This window comes from Monomorium pharaonis, chromosome 3, assembly GCF_013373865.1.
Source record: "Monomorium pharaonis isolate MP-MQ-018 chromosome 3, ASM1337386v2, whole genome shotgun sequence".
Classification (NCBI taxonomy): Eukaryota; Metazoa; Arthropoda; class Insecta; order Hymenoptera; family Formicidae; genus Monomorium; species Monomorium pharaonis.
This window is the reverse complement of record NC_050469.1, coordinates 29,047,739-29,068,944: the sequence shown is the minus strand read 5'-3', so window position 1 is coordinate 29,068,944 and position 21,206 is coordinate 29,047,739. Positions and strand designations below refer to the sequence as shown.

The following is a 21,206-nucleotide window of genomic DNA, read 5'->3' as shown; positions in this document are numbered from 1 at the left end:
GCATCCCTTAACATTTTTTAATAAAATTGCGGTACCACGCTGCCATATTCAGCACCTGGCAATTTATAAATTTTATAACTAGAAGTGAATCTTAGAAAGCAACAAAACTGAGCGAGAAACAAAAATACTTTAATATAATATATATATCTAGTAAAACAGAATATCCATTTTAAATAAATGGATAATATAACGAACATTTTTTTGTAAACATATCGATAAAGTTGATTTTTTTTAATAATCTTCGGCTCATTTGTTAGACATCGACTACAAAATGACTAAGCATTTACAATTGTTACAATTATTACATTGCTCAGGTTCAAGATTAATACTACATTCGCTGAAAACTTATTGTTACAATATGTCGCTTTCTGTGCGCTCATCAGCTTTGCATTGCAAATGCTACGGATAGAATTAAAATTAATAATACATTTAATGTCGTGCGTTTAAGTAACATTTTGGAGATGACCGTTTGTCGTCAAAGCGATATAACGCTTTCTCGTCCCGCTCCCACGCCAATCCACTTGACTGTAATGAAATAAATTATTTTTATATTTGATTCTTTTGTAAATTTAAACACGATATGTTATTATGCGAGAAGAAAAGTTTACATACTTGGCACGTCTAAGTACTCCTCTATGATTTGTACGTATTTGTGTGCATTAGGCGGCAATTTTTCTAAGGAACGCACGCCCTCGGTAGTGGACTGCCAGCCTTCGATTGTTTTGTACACCGTTTCGACCTGTGCCAATTCCCAAATGCTGCCTGGGAAATAATCTATGTCCTTCCCATTTAACCGATATCCAACGCATATTTTTATCTCCGGTAACGTATCCAAAATATCGAGCTTGGTTAAGCATATAGAAGTATAACTGAAATGAGAAAGACATAACAATCTATACATAGATTATGATAAAAGCGATATGTTGCAATATACGTATGTAATATAATTTATATCGAATAGCCATTAAAAAAATACATTTTTTAAATAGAGAACATCATTTTACATACCCGTTAACTATAGTCGTAAATTTCAGCAACGGCAAATCAAGCCATCCGCACCGCCTTTTTCGCTTCGTGGTTACGCCAAACTCATGGCCTCTCTTCTGCAACAAATCTCCTGTAGAATCTAAAAGCTCCGTGGGAAAGGGTCCATCGCCAACTCTGGTCGTATAAGCTTTTACGACGCCGATTATTTCGCCGATCGTGCTGCAAGGTAAGCCGAGACCTGTCAGCACTCCACCGATACTGCAATTCGAGCTTGTTACGTATGGATAAGTTCCGAAATCGATGTCCAGCATCGCCGCGTTGGCACCCTCTACCAAAACCTTCTTGCCATCCTTCAATGCTTGATGCAGATATTGCACCGTTTCTCTCACTAACGGCCTTACACGTTCGGCATATCTGTAAAAATATTAGCTATATGTCGTATTTGTTTTATATACTGTTTTACTGAAGCTGGATGACGGTCATTATACGTACATCTTGTAACGTTCCAATTCAGCCTTAACGTCGATATGCAAGGCAGGAAACATTTTCTGGTAAGACGTAACCAAGGCATTGAACTTTTGAGAAAACTTGTCGAAGTCTCCAAGAAGGTCTCCGATTCTGAGCCCGATTCTGGCGGCCTTATCCGAATACGCTGGCCCTATACCTTTCTTCGTGGTTCCCAATGACTGCGTGCCTTTCTCCAATTCCACCAATCTATCAACCTGTTGGTGAAAATCAAACACTATATGTGCTCGATTTGATATTATAAGTCTGTCCTCCCAATCTTTAAGTCCTTTAGATTCGTTCTTCTCCAATTCATCGAATAGACCAGGCAAATGAATCACTACTCCATTGCCTGCAAACAGAAGAGAGCCCAAATGAATAATATTTATTACATCTAATTCGCGATGTTTAACACAGTAATTTAAATAATAATTTAATATGTATTTATATGTAATAAAGAAACATAAGAATGACCTATATAAACAAGTGTAATAATTGTCTTTTACATATCTATGATCATAGCGATATCATTTATCTCCATGAAAGCATTATTCTACATTCTTTCATCTTACATTAATTAAAAAATTATCACAGTAAAGTATACCTTTTTTACAAATCAGAATTATTTTTATAATTCGATTAATTTTACTGGTTGATTTGAAAAAGTCATTACCTATTACGGATTTGCATCTGGGATTGATTATTCCGCTAGGCAGAAGGTGAAAGTTGAATTCGGCACCTTCTACAACTACAGTATGCCCTGCATTATTTCCTCCCTGCGAAATTACATTAATACTTGAAGAAACAGGGCTTGCCATTATTTATGACAGGAAGTGTCACGTTTCGATTATTGAATTGAAAATTAAAATACGCGAGGACTTTATCACAATGACCTAAACAATGGCATTAAAGTTTGGATATAAGTAAAAACGTTTGCCTATTAAAAAATTTTATCAAAAAAGAAAAAAAGGGGGAAACAGAAAGAAATACAAACAGAACCTAATTTAAATCGCATTTATAATGTAATAAATGAATTTGTACTGAATGTAAGAATGTAACATTTTACAAAGATTATATATATACTATATATATGTATATATATAATATTTTAAACTCTACTTAACAAGTACATTAATTCCAATTAATTTTTCCTTTTGATATACATGTATCTAACATTGGACAATAATACATTATTTGTAAGACTGTTACATTATTGTTACTTTTTCTGTTAGTAACAACAGTTATTTTTTTCTATTTTACTGAAATGATAATATATACAAGGGTTGTTACTTTTTACGATAACGAAAATGAATTCAGCTTTTATCTTTTCATTTTAGTTCCTTGTTATCTTTGTGCCTATATCGAAAATAAATTCCTACACTTCTTTGGTGTACAAACACAATAATCAGTATGCTAGATTAATGTTTACATGCAATAAATACAATTATAAAAATTTTATTGATTTCTATATTTTATAATATATTTTAAACATTGTGTGAAAAAAATATTTTATACTTTATATTTTAAACTGCTCTCTGATAGTCACTGCCACTATTGAATACTGAAAGTCTATGATATTAAGCGTAAAACTTGTATTTTAAAAAATTTTATTCTTAGGAAGGAAATATTAAACAGTATTTTATTAATAACGAACATAATAGATTGTTAATAAATTGCTAATTTGTTTACTTTCTAAAAATAAGATTTCAAAAAATACCTTCTATACAAATATTCATTATATTAACTGTATGTGAATTAAAGATTTTTAGATGACTATTAAAATACCTTCTTAATAACGATATTAATATTTCAAAAACATGTTTAATAAAAATTGTCGATAAAACTTGCATGGAATGCAATCTAAATTTCTTTAGATATACTAAAAAAATAAAAATACTAATATAAAGAAAATTTGAAGAATTATTTGATAATTTTATGTAAAGAAAAGTTTGCTATATAATTTAGAACTTTTATATTGATTATTAAATAAGTTTAACTTTTGGTAATACAAAAAAGTAATGAAAAGGTAACGAATCGTTATTTTCTAAAAAACAGTTTGTAACGGCAATACTTTTTTTGAATAACGTTCCCAACCTTGTTATTATTTCTTTTGTGGAAATACAAATGTAGATATGCGTGAGACACTGATATTACACAATTGTCTTAAAATTAGCATAATTCTCATATTAGCATATTTATCTATCATCGATTATTCAGAACATTGATTCCGCGGAGTCGTTAATTATGCGGAGTGTCCTTGGAAAAAGATAAAAAAAATTCCATGTTCTTACACATATGACACGTGACAAATATAAAGATTACAGAGGAATAAAATAATCCGTCATTCTTTTGAGTCGTAAAGATACGCGATAGTGTGGCTCTGCGAGTTTTTTTTTTTCCTTTCTTTCGGGAGCACATTTCGTTTTATGGCCATCAATTATGTAATATCAGGACGTCAGATTATATACTCGCGATACTCGCGCGCGCACAGGTCAGATGACACAGCTGTGGCTAAAAATAAAGTTTGTATAAAGAATAATAGGATGACGCTTTCGCGTTTCACGCTATCTCACGTCACACGGTGACATGCCGGAATGTCGAGCATCACATTTTTCCCCCCTTGGAAAAATATTTTTATTTGCGCCTTACGGAACCGCGTGCGACTGGGTTAACCTAAACTTTCTTCCCTTCGATACGCTGTTCTTGGATCAATCGTCGCGAAGGAGCCGGGGAGGAAACAGAGCGAAGAGTACATCGTTCGTTCTCCTCGAACAGACGCCCGATCGTCGACGGAGGATTGAAAAACCTACGTACGTATCTCGGTGAATCGACTTCAAGGAAATGGCGGGATAGACGCGTCGATATCACGCGACGATCGAGACGTGGTGAATGCGGATCGCTCGCTGGAAACACGAGGAAGAGAGGGGAAAAGATACCGTACCTGACACCGGCAAACGACGTCCGCGTCCATGGCCAGCATGTCCACGACTTTTCCCTTGCCCTCGTCGCCCCACTGGGCGCCGAGGACCACCGTGACCTTCGACACGGGGCCGTCGCTCACAGTGGACGTTCGCTGCTTTTTCCTCGGCGAAGCCGGGGTGCCGTTGCCGTTCGCTTGCGGTTGCTGCATCCTCGGATAGTACACGCGCACGGATGGATCGGGTGGTCGATTGTTGTTGGCTGTCGCGCGTTTGCTGCGCGGCAAATTAACACTCGCGGGGAACGTCGTAGGGACGCGTCGCCCTGGCTGTCGTTCGTTGAATCAACGTTGTCCTTCCGCCTCACGCCGAGGAACAGCTGACGCGGCGGAGCGGAAATCGGACCGTGATGATCGTGGGCGAAGAGTCCGTAAAGAAGTCGCCGCCACCGCCGTTCTCGTTCACTTCTGCTCGCGCACTCCCCTTCCACTGCCCTCGTCCGTCTCTCCCCCGCACCGTTCACCTCTCCGTTGCGTCCACGTCCATCATCGCGCCGAATTTGCGCGCCGATTCTATAAAGCTTAACCTAACCTAATCTAACCCGGTTAGGACTGGTTTCCACCGCCCATCTTGCCGTCGACGAATCAATGAATTTCACCCACGAACAATAATAGACGTCGATAGTTTCTCTCCTCGCAAAACACGCATTCCCTTCCGATTGAGAACAAGAAAAATTATCTTCCCGTAGCGATCTGCGCTGAAAGAAATTTATTGTTAAAAAAAAAAAAACTCATGCGAATCGTACGTTAGGATTGCACGAGACTCGCGCGCACGTGACTCGAGTTTCATGTCGCGTCACGTTGTCTCTTGGGAAGTGGGAAAACTCGTTATTTAAAACTTAATTTCGTTTTCCCGTTCGGTATAGTGACGCATCTCCGAACTTCCGGACGAAGGAGGAAACGTGATTCCTACATGCGAGGGGAGACAGGGGGAGAGTGATTTATTTCCGCGCGCGATGATGCAACTCTGAATCAGGCTCTGAATACTGATAAAAATGATAACTCCTACAAGATATCTACTTATTTATATACAATATATATTTATTCAATTTATGAATATACGTCATGTCAAGTAAATACAATGTTAATTAATACAATGTAGAATATATGTACGATCATAATAAGAAAAAGTTATTGTTAATTAAATTTCTTTAGTTTAAGATGTATTTAAATAAAATACACAAATTGAAGTTTAAATATCACTATTAAGTTAAATATAAAAATTGAAGCAGAGTCTTAAAATACTTTATTAAAGTATATCACTTTAAGAAAAAAAAAATTTTTCAATAAATTAATATATATAAATTAGTACTTATATTAATGTATATAAATTAATACAATTTGCTACTTAATTGTTGACTTACAATTAGTCCATTTTTTCTTTTTATTTTGCCTTTTCACATCTTGTATAAATATCATTGCAATTATAAAAGATAATTACTCGAAGTATTATACATGTTCTTTCAAATTTGTGCAAGAAATATATTTTATAAGATATTAATTATTTTAAATATACTTGGATGCTACGTTCCCTAAAAAGGAGTTTAAAAAATTAAAATGTTATATAAATGTCCAAGTCGGCTTTTTTAATGACAAAAATATTATTTTGTTAAACAAGTTATATTTAATATTGGGTTTGTAATTATTCCAGATAGAATGCAGAAGTGATAATATCACAAGGATATCATTTGTCATTTGCTGATATTATGAGGATATCTTTTATGTATTTATAAGTGTCAAATAAAATTATCCTTATATTATGACTGTGTTCTATCTAAGATAATTTTTTTATACACAATGAAAATACTTATATCCTAATGTAAACAATTCTGGTCAGTTTTTTATTTCAACAACAAAATAAAACGTAAGATAAAAAATTTAAATTTCCTTATCAAATTTAAGATATCACATTATAACAATCAAAATTGACAATTTACTGAGACATTTACTTTGTGGAAAAATTATAATGCAGCTTATATGTGCAAAATAAAGACAGAGCCAAGTATAAAATGAATAAATAAATGTTAAACTGTTATAAAATTAAGTTTAGAAACTTAATTTAAGAGAATATAATGGAGTTTGATAATTAAGTGTATATGTGTACGTGAGATCTCGATGTATTAATACATATATTAATATATATGTATATAAATTAAATATGTAGAGATCTGTTATTATAAATCGTATACGTGTAAGTCACGTTTAATCGATAAAACCGGCGACTTCACATATATTAATTGTCTGAGCAGCATTATATTTAATCTCCTCCCTCGCATTTCTTCTGATAAGAGTTGTTTTTTAGCCTATTAATTTTTAAATAATAAATTGACGAATATTATCTATTTATCATTTAATATATGTTAAAACATTGTATTATATAAAAATAGAAGTTTAATATGATATATCAGTACACATTTTCTAACAAAGTTGTCTCGGCATTCAGTTCTGGGACGGAACTACGGAGTAATATCTACGTCTGATTTCGCCTCTGATGAAACGAATAATCTGCTTGCGTGACGGCGATAATTTGAAGGATAATCTACTACACGCGCGCTCTGTTCTGTTTTTATTTTTAAATGAGCAGCGAAACGAGCCGGTATTTCTTCGTTATTCGTTATTCGAGCGGAACGATCGTTGACGTGCAAAAACAGAAAAAAATTTTCCCTGAGTTATGCGCACTCGATCTATATCTGTTTAATTGCGTTGGTTCAGTAAACAAAAATGTTAGCGATACGTTACCGAGTTTGAAGTAGATTTAGTCGGATATTTTGATTAAATTGTATCAGCATTAAACTTCCGTTTTATTCACAGAATTCACTGATATAATTTGACGACAGATTGGCGACAAAAATCGAACAAAGTTCGTCGTTTCATAACCATTTAAATGCAGTATTCCATTGTGACTTTTCTTGATTTCTACTTACAATTTCTTTCTATCGCTCATTTGCTACAATAACTCAAAAATTGTCAGTTTTTAACTCTGCAAAAATTTTTCCTGGGAATTCAATACATTCAAAGTAAAGCGATGATATTTTCCTCTGTAATCAGTAAGAATATCAAATCGCATTAAAAAATTTTATTGTTACAATACAAATATTATATTAAATATTTTATTATTATAATATATATTATAAAATTTTTATGATTTAAAATTTTTTATGGTTTAAATTAGATTGTTGTTTTTTACTTAAATAAGTAATTGTGTAAAACAGCAATATTTCATTAGATTATACTGCATTGTCGTTGGCCTTCTATCGCTGAAATGTACAAAAGCGGATGCTTCGCAAAATCTGCTTTCAACAGACTTGGCTTTGGAATGAACTCATAATCAGTGAGCAATACATTTTGTTCTGGATTGATTCCAGATGGTTCCTGTCGGTCGAAAATGCAAAATTTTGTCGGCAGAACGCCAAGAAAGATGTAGCAAAGTTCACTTGTAGATATTGTAAACGTACCGTTTCGACAGTGGAAAATTTTTTAAAGTTCTGCCGTAATTGATAACTAGAGTTTGTTTCCTTTTTTGCTTTTCTTAGCAATTTTATTTTACTTTACTGATTAATTACTGCCATTTATTGGCTGTATGAACTTTTACTCTTGTGGATAAGTATCTTTTTCTCTCATGAGAAAAGGAGTCAGAAGATGTAGTGGAATTTGTTAAAATAAAATATTAGGTGAGTGTAAAATCTTAGCTTTTTGTGAGATGATACTTACAGTATGTCAGAACATTGGTAAATACTATGGCGAATTATATGTATATTATAGGAAAAATAAACTGTCAATAAAGAATTGATGCTTTAATCTTAAATTATTTACAATGCTATTTGGCATCGGTAAAAATTAAGTCTAAAGAAAAAATGTTTACATACAATTATAACAAATTTCAGAAAAGAACAAAAATGACGCACGCTGTAAAAAAATATTGAGACTTTCCAAAATTCATCACAAATACTTTTATACAGAATTTGTTGTTTTTTTTCCGAGACTCTTACATTTTATAAACATATACAAATATTTCTTTCTCAGACTCATCTTTTCATGCCAACGCAAAGTAGCGCTGTAAATAACTCAAATGGCACGAATTTTTGTTATAAACAGTTCTTGACGTCATCCCTCCAATGTATAATATGCTCTGTAATATCTGCCAATGTGTGTTGACACACTGTGACAACAATAATGCCAAAAACGGCCAGGACTTTGGCACTGACCCAGTACGTTGGCAGAGAATGTCGCGGTAGATTAGGATCGTCAGTTTTCGATAGATTTGGTCTCTGAGAAGGTTCCCAGGACGAAGAAGAAGAGCGACAGGTTTCGAAATTGCAAATTTCCGAGCAAGTAGTAGTAGTAGTAGTACGAGGCAACGGTTTTCCCCGATTCGCTCGCGTATCGTCTGACATAAGAGCACAGATAGATAGAAACAGGTATAGATATAAAAGAGAGAAAGAGAGAGAGAGATCGCGTGTGCCCGGATAAAGTAACAATATACCGGGGCTCTTCAATATTTACATTAACGAAGTGGATATATTACCGGATTAAGATGACCCCTGTGGCTTTTTAATTATGCAGGCCTCAGTGCGCCGGGACATCTGCCCTATAGAAATCAGGCATCCCTCCCCCGTTCCCACCCTGATCGCCCGATCCAGCCGTTCCCCACTCCGCGGCGGCGATCCGTTTTCCCTCGGCTACAGAGTATCAATTACATTGTTATTACCCGGGGAGTAGCCGGAAGATGCGGCGAGAGATCGCAGATAATAATACGCTGGTATAAGAGCATGCCGCAACAATGGGACAGGTACACGGGGAGCGCCTACCGAAGCGTGGCCCCCGTCGTGCGAGCAGCGCGATAGCCATCGCGCGGTGCAACTATGCGTCTAATTTGGATCTGCCCGCAAAAGAGGATGCGCCTCGCGCAAAAAAGGAAAGAAAGAAAGAGAAATAGGGAGGGGTGGGGGGTTACACGTGGGGGCCCCACGGGGCCCGGGCGTGTGCGCCCCGGCCGCTCTCTCTCGCGTGTACCCCGAATATAATACGTACCGTATGTAGTACGTGCGTATATATAGCGAAGGGCTGGTCCTTCGGAGGATTTAGTGAGACTCTCGGGATGACGAGCGAAGCGCGGGGCTCGCGGACGGGGAACACGGACTTCAGCATAGCCCGTATCCTCGCGGACGAGCTCCCGACGTCGGGCGTGGACGTCGACGCGCGGAAGTTCCGACGCGAGCCGCCGGGAACGAGAACCGGGTCGGAGGAACGCGACCGAGCGTCACCGGACGACGAGACGACGCGCCGCGACGTTCCCGTCGTCGTCGTCGCGGAACGACGACGCAGCGGCGACCATAACCGGGACGTCGAGAACACGTCGGTGCGGCGGACCGACCTCACGTGGCTCCAGTACACGCGGTACAGACCACCGAGGCTCCCCAGGAGGTCGTTCGCCGAGAGGCGAATCAAGCGACGAGCGGGTGACCATCCCCGCATTCCGTTCTCCTCGTCTCAGCTGCAAGTGTTGGAGGACAGGTACAGGAGGTGCGCCTACCTGACCAGAAACGAGGTCGTCGAGATGTCCGCGACGCTGAGACTGCCGCAGAGCAAAGTACGTCGTTCGCGAGATGGTTGTCGCCTCTGGACGATCGCGACACGCTAGGAAGTATAGCGTGGTCGATCAATGTGAACAAACGGACTGTGCGAAAGATTAAAATAAATGAAAATGAAATAAATATAAGTACACTGAGAAAAAAAAGTTGTTAACTTGACGAAATTTTTCAACTTGATTAATTAATTTCTTTCAATTCAAGTATTTATGTATTTTAGTCAGATATATAAATACTTGAATCGAAGTTCAAGTATTTTATGAATTTAAGTTAAATGAACAAATATTTGAACTGAAGAAATTTTATCAAGTTAAAAATTAACAATAACGTAGTCAAATTAACAACATTTTACTCTCAATTAAAACATGTAACACACGTTTTAAGGATTTTGTAATTCTCTTTATAATTGTGTCTTGTTTTAATTGAATGAATGCTTCAATTTTAGTTGAATTATCATAATTATATATTTTCCTTATAGAAACAAAGTTTATTTATTTTAACACATTTCCTACAAACCAATTAATTACAAAAAAAACCGGATAGAAAATTTTTTTTGGCTCATCGTATGTATCATATTAATCTCACATTAATATAATTTAATTATATTAACTTAAATGACACGTTGATCTATTAATTTATTTAAATATTTACATAGTATTTCTTGTCTCAATTCACGAGTATGATATTCAAATTTGAAAATTGCCGCGTTGCGATTCGCGCGCGATCGATATAAAGAGTGCGATTATCGAAATCCAAATTTTTTGTGTTGTTTTGCAGATCAAGATCTGGTTTCAAAATCGTAGGGCGAGGCAAAGAAAGGAATCATTGGAATCCACGATAACGGCGCGATGACTCGATGATGATGGTGAAAATCGACAATGATTCTTTTGGGATCCGAATCAAGAGGATCATCGAGATCGTCGACGACAGTGCGCCGATCGATCTCTAATCTGGTTCGCGATTGTTCCGAGCGGCTCGATCTTCGGTACCGTAACTTATTTATTTCGCGCTCTTCGATTATTGTACTGTAAATAAAATTATTTGCGACTTTAACGCGTAAAGTTGTCATGATTATTTCTGTATAAAGAATGGGATGTGCGATCATTGAAAAATTGCGCGTTAATATATCCAACGGAATATTCTTGCACAACGTTCGGGTGAGGAAATTCTCCGTTATAAATCATCGAATGCGAAGTAAACAACCCACGCTTTCGCTTGCGATGATAAGAAAACTCTACAAAGGAATTTTTCGGAATGAGTGTATGATATGGAGAATGGAAAGAGTAAACATGATTTATATCGTATTTTTCCTTTCCGCAAATTGAGATTAAGAATAATATTCATATTCCGTTTTTATATTATATTCATCTTGTATACGCATTCCTTAGCATTATTAGATGAAAAATAGTATATCGCTAATTATTTTCGAATGTCAACGAAAATTTAATATTAAAAACGTTTTATATCTAACTATATCTCATTGTCAGATATATGTATTTTGGTGTGTGGAGAGTTTTGACGAATCACATATAATCCTGTTTGCTTCAAATATTTTCCAATAAATTCTAAGATGACACTAGGCATGTTCAGCGGACAAAACAAATCAGCAAAAGTTCAGTAATTCTTTAATATATAATTGGTTCTTGCCTTTAATTCTTCGCTGGATCTAGAAGTAAGAACTAATCATAACAAAGAGTCACTCTAAGCGCTCAGTGATTTGATCCGTCTGGTGAATGTGTCCAGTATTGTATACACACACGACTTTGTTTATAAGAAAGTACTTTGTTTTGGTATAGTTCATTCGATTGTTAATTAGGATATCGATACAATCATTATCAGAGGTGACAATATGATGAACACGCCGATAATTATACTGTTTGAGAATGTAAGTTATATTTTTTTAAAGTTAAAATCCAATATTGATTTATGGTTTTATAATTATATCGACTTTATGCGCATTTTAAAATTAATATGTTTTATTGTTTTAAAAACGTATGGGACATTATGTTGAAAATGCTTTTAAATTGACTCGACTTTCTCTTGTAACGATAAATAAGATGAAAAACTATTTTAACGGATTTTTCATTAGTAGATCTATTCAAACCACTACATTTAATTAGAAAATCAACGTAATTAATTCAACATATCATTAATACACCGATATACGACCAACTGTATTAATTTTCTTTGATATATTCTTGCAGAACTTTTGTTATAATTACTATATTCTTTAATTTAATATTTAATTAATTTTATTATGCAATTTTTAAAAATTCTAAACTAAAGAAGGTTTCGAAAAGTATAATATATACAATATAAATGTAATATTTATTATAACCCACAAATAGCACAGAAAATTTATCATAAATATTCATAAATATTTTACAAATTTATTTTCAAAAAATATTTTTTAAAGATTATATAATTATTTTTCATAAACCATTAATTTAGAAATGATTACAAAAATTATTATTAACAATATATAGAATATATTTTTAAAATGTACTGAAAAATATTTATGATGAATATATGAACTCGAAATATTTTTTATATTCTTTGATAATAATATATAATATAAATATTTATTTTAAATATTTTTATAAATATTTATCATAATTTTTTTTATACCTGGCAAACTCGGACATAAAAATATGTATAAAACATTTATCATAAATATTTTTCCTTTTTATAAATATTTTGTGCTATCTGGGATATAACTTAAAAATTATCATTTTTAATTATCTGCCAAAAAGAAATTAATATCTTAAATTGATGTCTTTCGAAAAATTATATTACAAAAGTTTTAATGATTCAAAATATTTAAATTAGAAAATCTTGTTGTTTTGTTTATTATGTGTAGAAAATGATATGAAAGAAAATATTGAATTAGGAAGACAATCATAGAGTTCGAAATTATATATATTATATTAAACATTTTGCTTTAAACAATTTTATTGCTTGAATTAAATGTTAATTAATTAAGCTAATTGGAGTCTGATCTCTCCCGAAGAGTAGATTGAAGGCCCATATGTAACATTTTATCCTACGATTGAATAATCCGCCGTATAATTTAGATATCTGCCGCGGGAGGTCGGAAAAGAGCACGGCTTTCCGACGACGACGTTGCCGATCTTTCATTCCGATCACACGTCGGCCTGCGCACTCCGCGTGTGCCTGTGTAAACGTGTGTGTGTGTTGTGTGCATGTTTCATATTTAATTTATACAATACATGATACGCGGAGTTGCGCGGAGTTCTCGCACCCTCACGAGCGGTAATCCTTTCTATCTCACGATAGCTGCACGAGTTACCGTTTTAATATAATAAAGGCTAATAATGCCGCTGCAAGTTCACGACGTTCAGGTAATCATCCCGTTGAGATCGGCGATTTCTTCCCTGAAATCGCGCGCGACCTGGAGGAGAGAAAAAATCCGTCATTATGGGGGTTATCCCGATTCATTTGCTCGCTCGCATCCCTTTTATTATCTCGTGATTTCTCCCGGTTGAAATATTTCTGCACAGGATCGAACGATTATTAAATATTTTCTCTTGCATTCTTTTTTGCAGCAAAATGTCGTGGAGCCAATGCAGGTTGATGCTCCTACAGAGGATAATGATAATGCTGAGGAAGAACCGTATATAGTAGAAAATCCGACACTGGTATGAGGAGCAATTTAATTTACAAATTTCACTTGTTGCATGCAAAAATTTAATTCTTGTATCGCAAATGCCCTATACCTATGTTTTTCTTTTGTCAGGACTTAGAAGTATATGCCAACAGCTATACTGGACTCGCAAAACTGCACAGGCTCATCTATATCGCCGACCATTGTCCGTCGTTGCGAATAGAAGCGCTGAAGATGGCAATCACCTACGTTATGACTACGTACAACGTAGGACTATACATGATGCTGCACAAAAAGCTAGTAGAGGCGATGGGTTATACTCCAGGTTTACCTGACATAGCGGCGCAATCAACCTCCCAGGATGTGCCAACGATGGATCAGACGTGGGTGGAAACACGATCTAAGAAGGCCGCTCTCAAGCTGGAAAAGTTCGACACCGATCTGAAGAATTACAAGAGCAACTCCATCAAAGAGAGCATACGAAGAGGCCATGACGACTTGGGCGATCACTACCTGAACTGTGGCGATCTCGTTCACGCCTTGAAATGTTACTCCCGGGCGCGGGATTACTGCACCAGCGGCAAGCACGTTGTGAACATGTGTCTGAATGTGATCAAGGTTTCCGTTTACCTGCAAAACTGGTCACACGTACTTAGTTATGTCACCAAGGCGGAAAGTACGCCGGACTTTCCAGAGTTGCATGGCAAGGACAACAATCAGGCGATAGTCACCAAGTTAAAAGTGGCGGCGGGCCTAGCGGAACTGGCGACGAGAAAGTATAAGATGGCTGCGAAGCATTTCTTACAGGCTTCTCTGGATCACTGCGACTGCCCAGAGTTGCTGTCCCCTGGAAATGTGGCTCTCTATGGCGGGCTCTGCGCTCTGGCTACCTTTGACAGACACGAGTTGCAGAAACAAGTTATATTTAGTAGTTCCTTCAAATTGTTTTTAGAATTAGAGCCGCAACTACGAGACATAATTTTCAAATTTTACGAATCGAAATACGCGTCCTGTTTGAAGCTGCTCGACGAGATAAAAGATAATATTCTCTTGGATATGTACATAGCACCTCACGTAAACCTGTTGTATACACAAATTCGTAATAGAGCCTTGATACAATACTTTAGTCCTTATCTAAGCGCAGACATGAGACGAATGGCGACTGCATTCAATAGAACTGTATCCGAATTGGAGGATGAACTCATGCAACTTATTCTCGATGGTCAAATTCAAGCTCGTATAGATTCACATAATAAGGTGAGAATCTGACTTACATACAATATTTTATTATAAATATATACATATTTTTTTACTTTTTAAATTATATTTTTAAAGATAACTTTTTTATATATACTATAATATTTTGACAAATTGTTGAGAAATGTATAAAACTAACTGTATCAATCGTTACAGATTTTGTATGCAAAAGATGTCGATCAACGTAGTACCACCTTTGAGAAGTCTATGAGCGTTGGAAAGGATTATCAGAGGCGTACTCGTATGTTGATTCTAAGAGCTGCGATGTTAAAACAACAAATTCATGTAAAGGTAAACTGAAAGAAAAAGAACTTGTACGATTATATTTATACTTATCTACTGTTAGTCTAGAATTGCCAGATTGTAAAATTTGCTTCTAAATTTGGGTTTTCACGAAAGATTTTTTGGAAAAAGATAGAGTTTTAAGAAAATACAAAGATCTAAAGTATTTTTACGAATTATATTGATTTATAAATTCAAATTTCTTATTTATTATAAATATTTATAACCAAACAGAACTAGTTGTTACAAACTGTAACAATCGTATACATTTCAACAAGAGATATCTTATTTTATCATTTCATTTATTTAAAAATGTATCGTTTTGTGTCACAACAGAGTCCTCAACGCGACAGCACACAAGGAGGTGAAATGTCAGTAGCACCTGGGAATGGCACTTTAGCGGTAAAAAATTGAAATTATGCGCGCATTAACTTTCACACCGGAAGAAGCAAATTTATATGCGTGTCTCTCTCTTTCAACTGCCACGTTCACCTCTAGGTATGAGATAAGATTTCACTATCACATTTGACATTGTGTTATTTCTGCAAAGTCAATGACCCGTACCTCATTTTCCACGTATAATATATGGCATGTATATATATAAATATATATAAATATATATTATCGCTATCGTTGCGTTGTTTAAAAAAAAACGAAGTGACTTTATCTCCAGTGTAATGGTACTAGAATCGTAAAAGAAGAAAGTGTGTAACATAGACTAACTTTCCGATTAATTAACATACGTAATGTGGTCTCTTTTGCAACAAAATTATACTGAGAAACTGTAAATCTTAAGTTCCTCTGTATACAAGCGATGTGAATAAAACCTAAGACTTTAACATACTCTACTGGGTTTTAAAATAATTATAAATAAATTTACTTGCATTTTTTATGGTTTTATATTATAGATTTATTATCCTTTTACAATTTATTTTGCATCCTTATACTTCTAATCTCTCCTAATCTAATGGAAAAGGGTAAGATAATTTTGATTTTCGATATTTTAGTATATGTTGAATAAAAGTTTCTATTTTATGTCGTTAGAGTAAAAAATATTCGTAATTTTTTAAATTATGATTTAAAAATTATGTAACTATAACTATTAATAAAAATATTAAACAATATTTTACACAAATAAATTAGAATTTGTGAAAAATGTATGGACAAGGGAAACAAAGTACGATCAATTTTAAATTAATTGTTCTGGTTTTTAAATTAATTGGAGTTCGTGAGAGCAACCTTCATTACGTCTGTTCTTTTTAGCTAAACTTCTTATACGGTTTATTTTTTTCTTTCTTGTTTTTTTCCTATTTCCTCTGTTTCCTGTTTATACTTTAGAGAAAAAAACTTCAGCTACATATATAAAGAACAAGCCTAATGAATGCTAATCAAAAGAACACACTCGAACAAATAACCCCGCACACTCGCGGATCCGGAAGTGACTGACTTTAGACGAGAAAGGAGAACAGTATAGTTTATATGGTTATAGATCGTGCCGAGCGCCGAAGTGCACGTTCTGATCGATATGGACAGTGGCGGCTACGTACGGGGTCTCGTCGGTTATGTATAAACAAGTCGAGCGTGCTTTTTGACGTGGGGGCAAGAGATATCAGCCCGCCCCAGGCGTCAAGCATTCTCGCATCGTACGTCCGACCGACCAACCGCGACAACGTCGTCGCGACGTTTTCTCGCGTGATCCGTTCTCTCGACCGGATGTGTCGTCATGCCGTGTTGGCCGAGTCGGGATGACAGATTTTATACGTGAACATCCTAACCGCTAATCCGGATAATAATACATATTTTTTCGCGACGTGTGAACACGTGAACGTCCAAACATGGTTTTGGCGGACCTCGGGCGTAAGATCACGTCCGCCCTGCGGTCGCTCAGCAATGCGACCGTCATCAACGAGGAGGTGAGCGATTGTTTATCGCCCGCGAGAAAGTAGCGTGGAACGTGGATTACCTCGCGAGGGGTATCGTTTGTAAACAGAAAACCTGAATGCTGGGATCTCGCGTCTCCCATTCAGCGATCGACATCGTTTCCTTCGTCTTCGTGTAGCTTTCTCCGAAATTCCCATTTATCTGCAACGATCTCGTTGTACTTGTCGAACTTATGTTTACACCGCAGCGTAAATTTCTGATTTGTAACAATACCGAATTCGTAACAGTGCCATGCGTTACAACAGACAGATAATGCAACGATTTTCTGAGAATTGGCCCCGTTAATTTTTCAGAAATAATTTTCTTGGAATTCTTTCAATTTCTTGCAATAATATTACATTCTGTGTCATACTTGATATTGTTTCTTGAATGTAACTAGTTGAACTGGACAGCTTTATTGACAAACGCTTTTGTCTTAACAGGTTTTAAATTCTATGCTGAAAGAGATATGTGCAGCGTTACTTGAAGCTGATGTAAATATTAGATTAGTGAAAAAATTACGAGAAAATGTACGCCAGGTTATCGATTTTGAAGATATGGCTGGTGGTCTTAATAAAAGGAGGATGATACAAAGTGCAGTTTTCAAAGAACTGGTGAAGGTTGGTCTCTCAATTTAAAAATATTTGCTTATATAGATATATTTTGTATTTACTGTTCAATATCTTAAAAAATTAATTTATTTGCTACATTGATTCCTATAATCTATTGTGCATTTTATTTTGGTTAAATCTTATAAAAGTCCCTTTTATTTGACACTTATTGTTTTCTATTTATTTTATTTTTTTTATAGAAAATTTTTGGGGAAGAATATTGATTTTTACTATTGGCATGGACTATATTAAAGATATATAAAATTTTGCTAACTCTGAAAAATTTGTAATGATATTAAAAGTATACTTAACATTAGAAAATATTATTTAACTAATGATTCTTTTTCAGTTGATTGATCCTGGGGTAAAAGCTTATCAACCAGTAAAAGGCCGTCCTAACGTAATTATGTTTGTCGGTTTACAAGGTTCTGGTAAAACAACAACTTGTACCAAGCTCGCGTATCATTACCTTAAAAAAAATTGGAAGGCATGTCTAGTGTGCGCCGATACTTTTCGCGCTGGTGCATACGATCAGATAAAACAGAACGCCACGAAGGCTAGAATACCATTTTATGGAAGGTAAATAAAATTGGAGCAGAAAGTAAATGAGATGTGAACAATTTGAATACGAATTACATATAGTGTAACAATTTTATAAAATCATGTTTAAAATGACTTTATTATATAATCAGTATTATTTTTCTTATCTAGAAATCTTTTTATTGTGTTGTTAAAATCACGTTTCAATTTAACTGAATTGATTTGATTCAATTTAATTGAATTCGATTTAATGCAGACAAAATTTTGTCAGTTTATTTCGATACGATTTGATATGAAAAATTCTGATTCACACATCTTTAGTATTCATTATATTAAATCCACTCCTTTCAGTTGAACTTTTTGCAGTTCCTTTTTTCTCTCTCCAATAGAAAAAGAGAAAAAGGAAAGGAACTATAAAAGTTTAGTTACAAAGAATAGACTTATTAGAATGCTATTGTTTAGTATTTTTTGTGTTATACCAACATATAATTTCTAACTTTAGTTATACAGAAGTAGATCCTGTAGCAATTGCACAAGATGGTGTCGACATGTTTAAGAAGGAAGGATACGAGATTATTATTGTAGATACGAGTGGAAGGCATAAACAGGAAGAATCATTATTTGAAGAAATGTTGCAAGTCGCTAATGCTGTGGTAAAATTATATCACGGTTTTTAAGATTATGCTTGGAAAGAAAAACAATTTTTTAATCTGGAATCTTTATATCTTTCAGCAACCAGACAATATAATCTTTGTAATGGATGCAACGATAGGTCAGGCGTGCGAAGCACAAGCAAAAGCCTTTAAAGAACGTGTTAATGTCGGTTCCATCATAATCACAAAATTAGACGGCCATGCTAAAGGTGGTGGGGCACTTTCCGCGTAAGTTTTTTTCCAAGTTTCTAGTAATTTTATATACAAATATTCTTTTATTTACAACTACTTCAATTTACGAATTTCAAACTTATTTCGGACTAAAATCTCGAATCATAATCCAGTTGTAAGTAGAAGGATATCTGTACCTGTTTTTTGCAATATGTTTTTACAAACTAAAAGGTGAAGTTATTATGTTTCTTTTGTATGTACATGTGTGTTTGATATTTAATTTTCTTCAGTGTTGCAGCAACGCAAAGTCCTGTAATATTTGTTGGTACAGGAGAACATATAGATGACCTAGAACCGTTTAAAACAAAACCATTTATTAGCAAATTATTGGGAATGGGAGACATTGAAGGTCTCATCGACAAAGTAAATGAACTAAATCTAGACGATAATGAAGAATTACTTGAAAAGATCAAACATGGTCAATTTACCCTGCGGGATATGTATGAACAGTTTCAAAATATCATGAAGATGGGACCATTTTCACAATTAATGGTAACGTTAGAAATTCGTATATTTGTTTTTCAATAAAATTTATAGTATTTATATTAATTGTAAAAGCTGAATTTTGTAATATATGTAATATTTTATAATGTTAAAGTTTTATTGTGTATATAGGGTATGATCCCTGGGTTTAGCCAAGATTTCATGTCGAAAGGAACAGAGCAAGAATCAATGGCAAGATTAAAACGACTCATGACTATTATGGATAGTATGAATGACTCAGGTATGTTTTAAATTTCTTTATATTTCTTGTGGCAATTAAGCTTTTAGGACACGATACAATTTTTCATGCTAGCACGCATATGAGGCGTCTTACTATTGGCTTACGATTGGTAACATAATATTCTGAGCCAATCAGGACACGTAATAAGACGTCTCGTATGCGATCTAGCATGAAAAATCATCGTATGCCGAAGGCATCTTCAATCTAATGTCTCAGCACATATATTATGTTATGATCTTTATTTCAGAGCTGGATAGTAGAGATGGAGCTAAGTTATTCAGCAAACAACCTGGAAGATTAGTGAGAGTGGCAAGAGGTTCTGGTGTCACGGAAAAAGAAGTCAAAGATTTAATTGCACAATATACAAAATTCGCCGCGGTTGTTAAGAAAATGGGTGGCATAAAGGGTTTATTCAAGGCAGGAGATATGGCGAAAAACGTTAATCCTACACAAATGGCAAAATTGAATCATCAAATGGCTAAAATGATGGATCCGCGTGTATTGCATCAAATGGGTAAGCAATTTTATATAGATTGAAATCTTAAAATGTAAATATATAGTGTTTATAAAATGGAAGGCATGTCTCGTTACATTATGGTGCTTTTTTATATTGTTTTTTAAATTTATACTTTATAATTTATAATTTTTCTACGTACAGTATCCTTACCATTATTATTTTTAGGTGGTATGCCAGGATTGCAAAATATAATGAAACAATTGCAACAGGGCGCAGCAGGTGGATTGGGAAATTTAATGGGAGGTTTTGGTGGTAAATCCTGAGATGAGGTTCCAGGCAGTAAGTATACTGCCGTTAAGGAGATTAAATACAAATACAAATATCTGACGAGAAAGTTATGTCGTATGTGAGTTACAATACTGGAGAAATTTGTGTTTAAAACTTTGTTTTCACACATCCGTTTTATAAATAATGGAATCAATGAAAATATGCAGCGACGTTGGTAGTAGATTCTTTGTCATCTTTCTATCTTTTTTTTAATTGCTGATCGAACTCGTAAATATCTTTGAATGTAAATGCAATAAATTATCAAAATACGCTATGAAATGCGTGTCAGAATTAGAAAATTAATTTATTTCGATACTGTTCATAGCCCTTTCATCTATCCTTGTATCTCATAAATCTTGTTAAATGATATTATTTAAATATAAACTTGTTACCTGTTATCCTTTTAATATATTGGATTTATTACAACTAAAACGTAGGAATAAAATTTCAATTGGATATTGTTACTATCGTCATCAATCAAATAATAAAAGTACTATATATAATAAATGTATAATTATCAATG

General features: G+C 34.7%; 4 protein-coding genes across 4 annotated transcripts; 3 read left to right on the top strand and 1 right to left on the bottom strand.

Moving 5' to 3' along the window:
* Positions 1-196: 196 nt before the first annotated feature.
* LOC105833220 (adenylosuccinate synthetase) lies at positions 197-5,165 on the bottom strand. The gene is made up of 6 exons (XM_012674781.3): positions 4,433-5,165; positions 2,165-2,267; positions 1,480-1,843; positions 1,009-1,401; positions 613-869; positions 197-525 (listed from the first exon to the last, which is right to left on the bottom strand). The coding sequence occupies exons 1-6, from the start codon at positions 4,619-4,621 to the stop codon at positions 476-478; spliced, it is 1,356 nt and encodes a 451-aa protein (XP_012530235.1). The 5' UTR covers positions 4,622-5,165; the 3' UTR covers positions 197-475.
* Positions 5,166-9,330: 4,165 nt separating this feature from the next.
* Positions 9,331-11,109, top strand: LOC105833224 (homeobox protein MSX-2). Its single transcript, XM_012674784.3, is given in 4 exon segments — positions 9,331-9,357; positions 9,359-9,454; positions 9,456-10,058; positions 10,834-11,109. Coding segments are annotated over 4 exon segments (801 nt in total). The 3' UTR covers positions 10,909-11,109.
* Positions 11,110-13,229: 2,120 nt separating this feature from the next.
* On the top strand, positions 13,230-16,109 carry LOC105833229 (COP9 signalosome complex subunit 1). Its single transcript, XM_012674793.3, has 5 exons — positions 13,230-13,418; positions 13,623-13,715; positions 13,814-14,938; positions 15,095-15,229; positions 15,557-16,109. Exons 1-5 carry the CDS (start codon positions 13,392-13,394, stop codon positions 15,632-15,634), a joined length of 1,458 nt encoding a protein of 485 aa, XP_012530247.1. The 5' UTR covers positions 13,230-13,391; the 3' UTR covers positions 15,635-16,109.
* A 946-nt stretch (positions 16,110-17,055) lies between these two features.
* On the top strand, positions 17,056-20,984 carry LOC105833227 (signal recognition particle 54 kDa protein). Its single transcript, XM_012674791.2, has 9 exons — positions 17,056-17,133; positions 17,584-17,760; positions 18,101-18,330; positions 18,794-18,944; positions 19,024-19,172; positions 19,406-19,667; positions 19,791-19,899; positions 20,147-20,413; positions 20,582-20,984. The coding sequence occupies exons 1-9, from the start codon at positions 17,056-17,058 to the stop codon at positions 20,677-20,679; spliced, it is 1,521 nt and encodes a 506-aa protein (XP_012530245.1). The 3' UTR covers positions 20,680-20,984.
* The last annotated feature ends 222 nt before the right edge of the window (positions 20,985-21,206 follow it).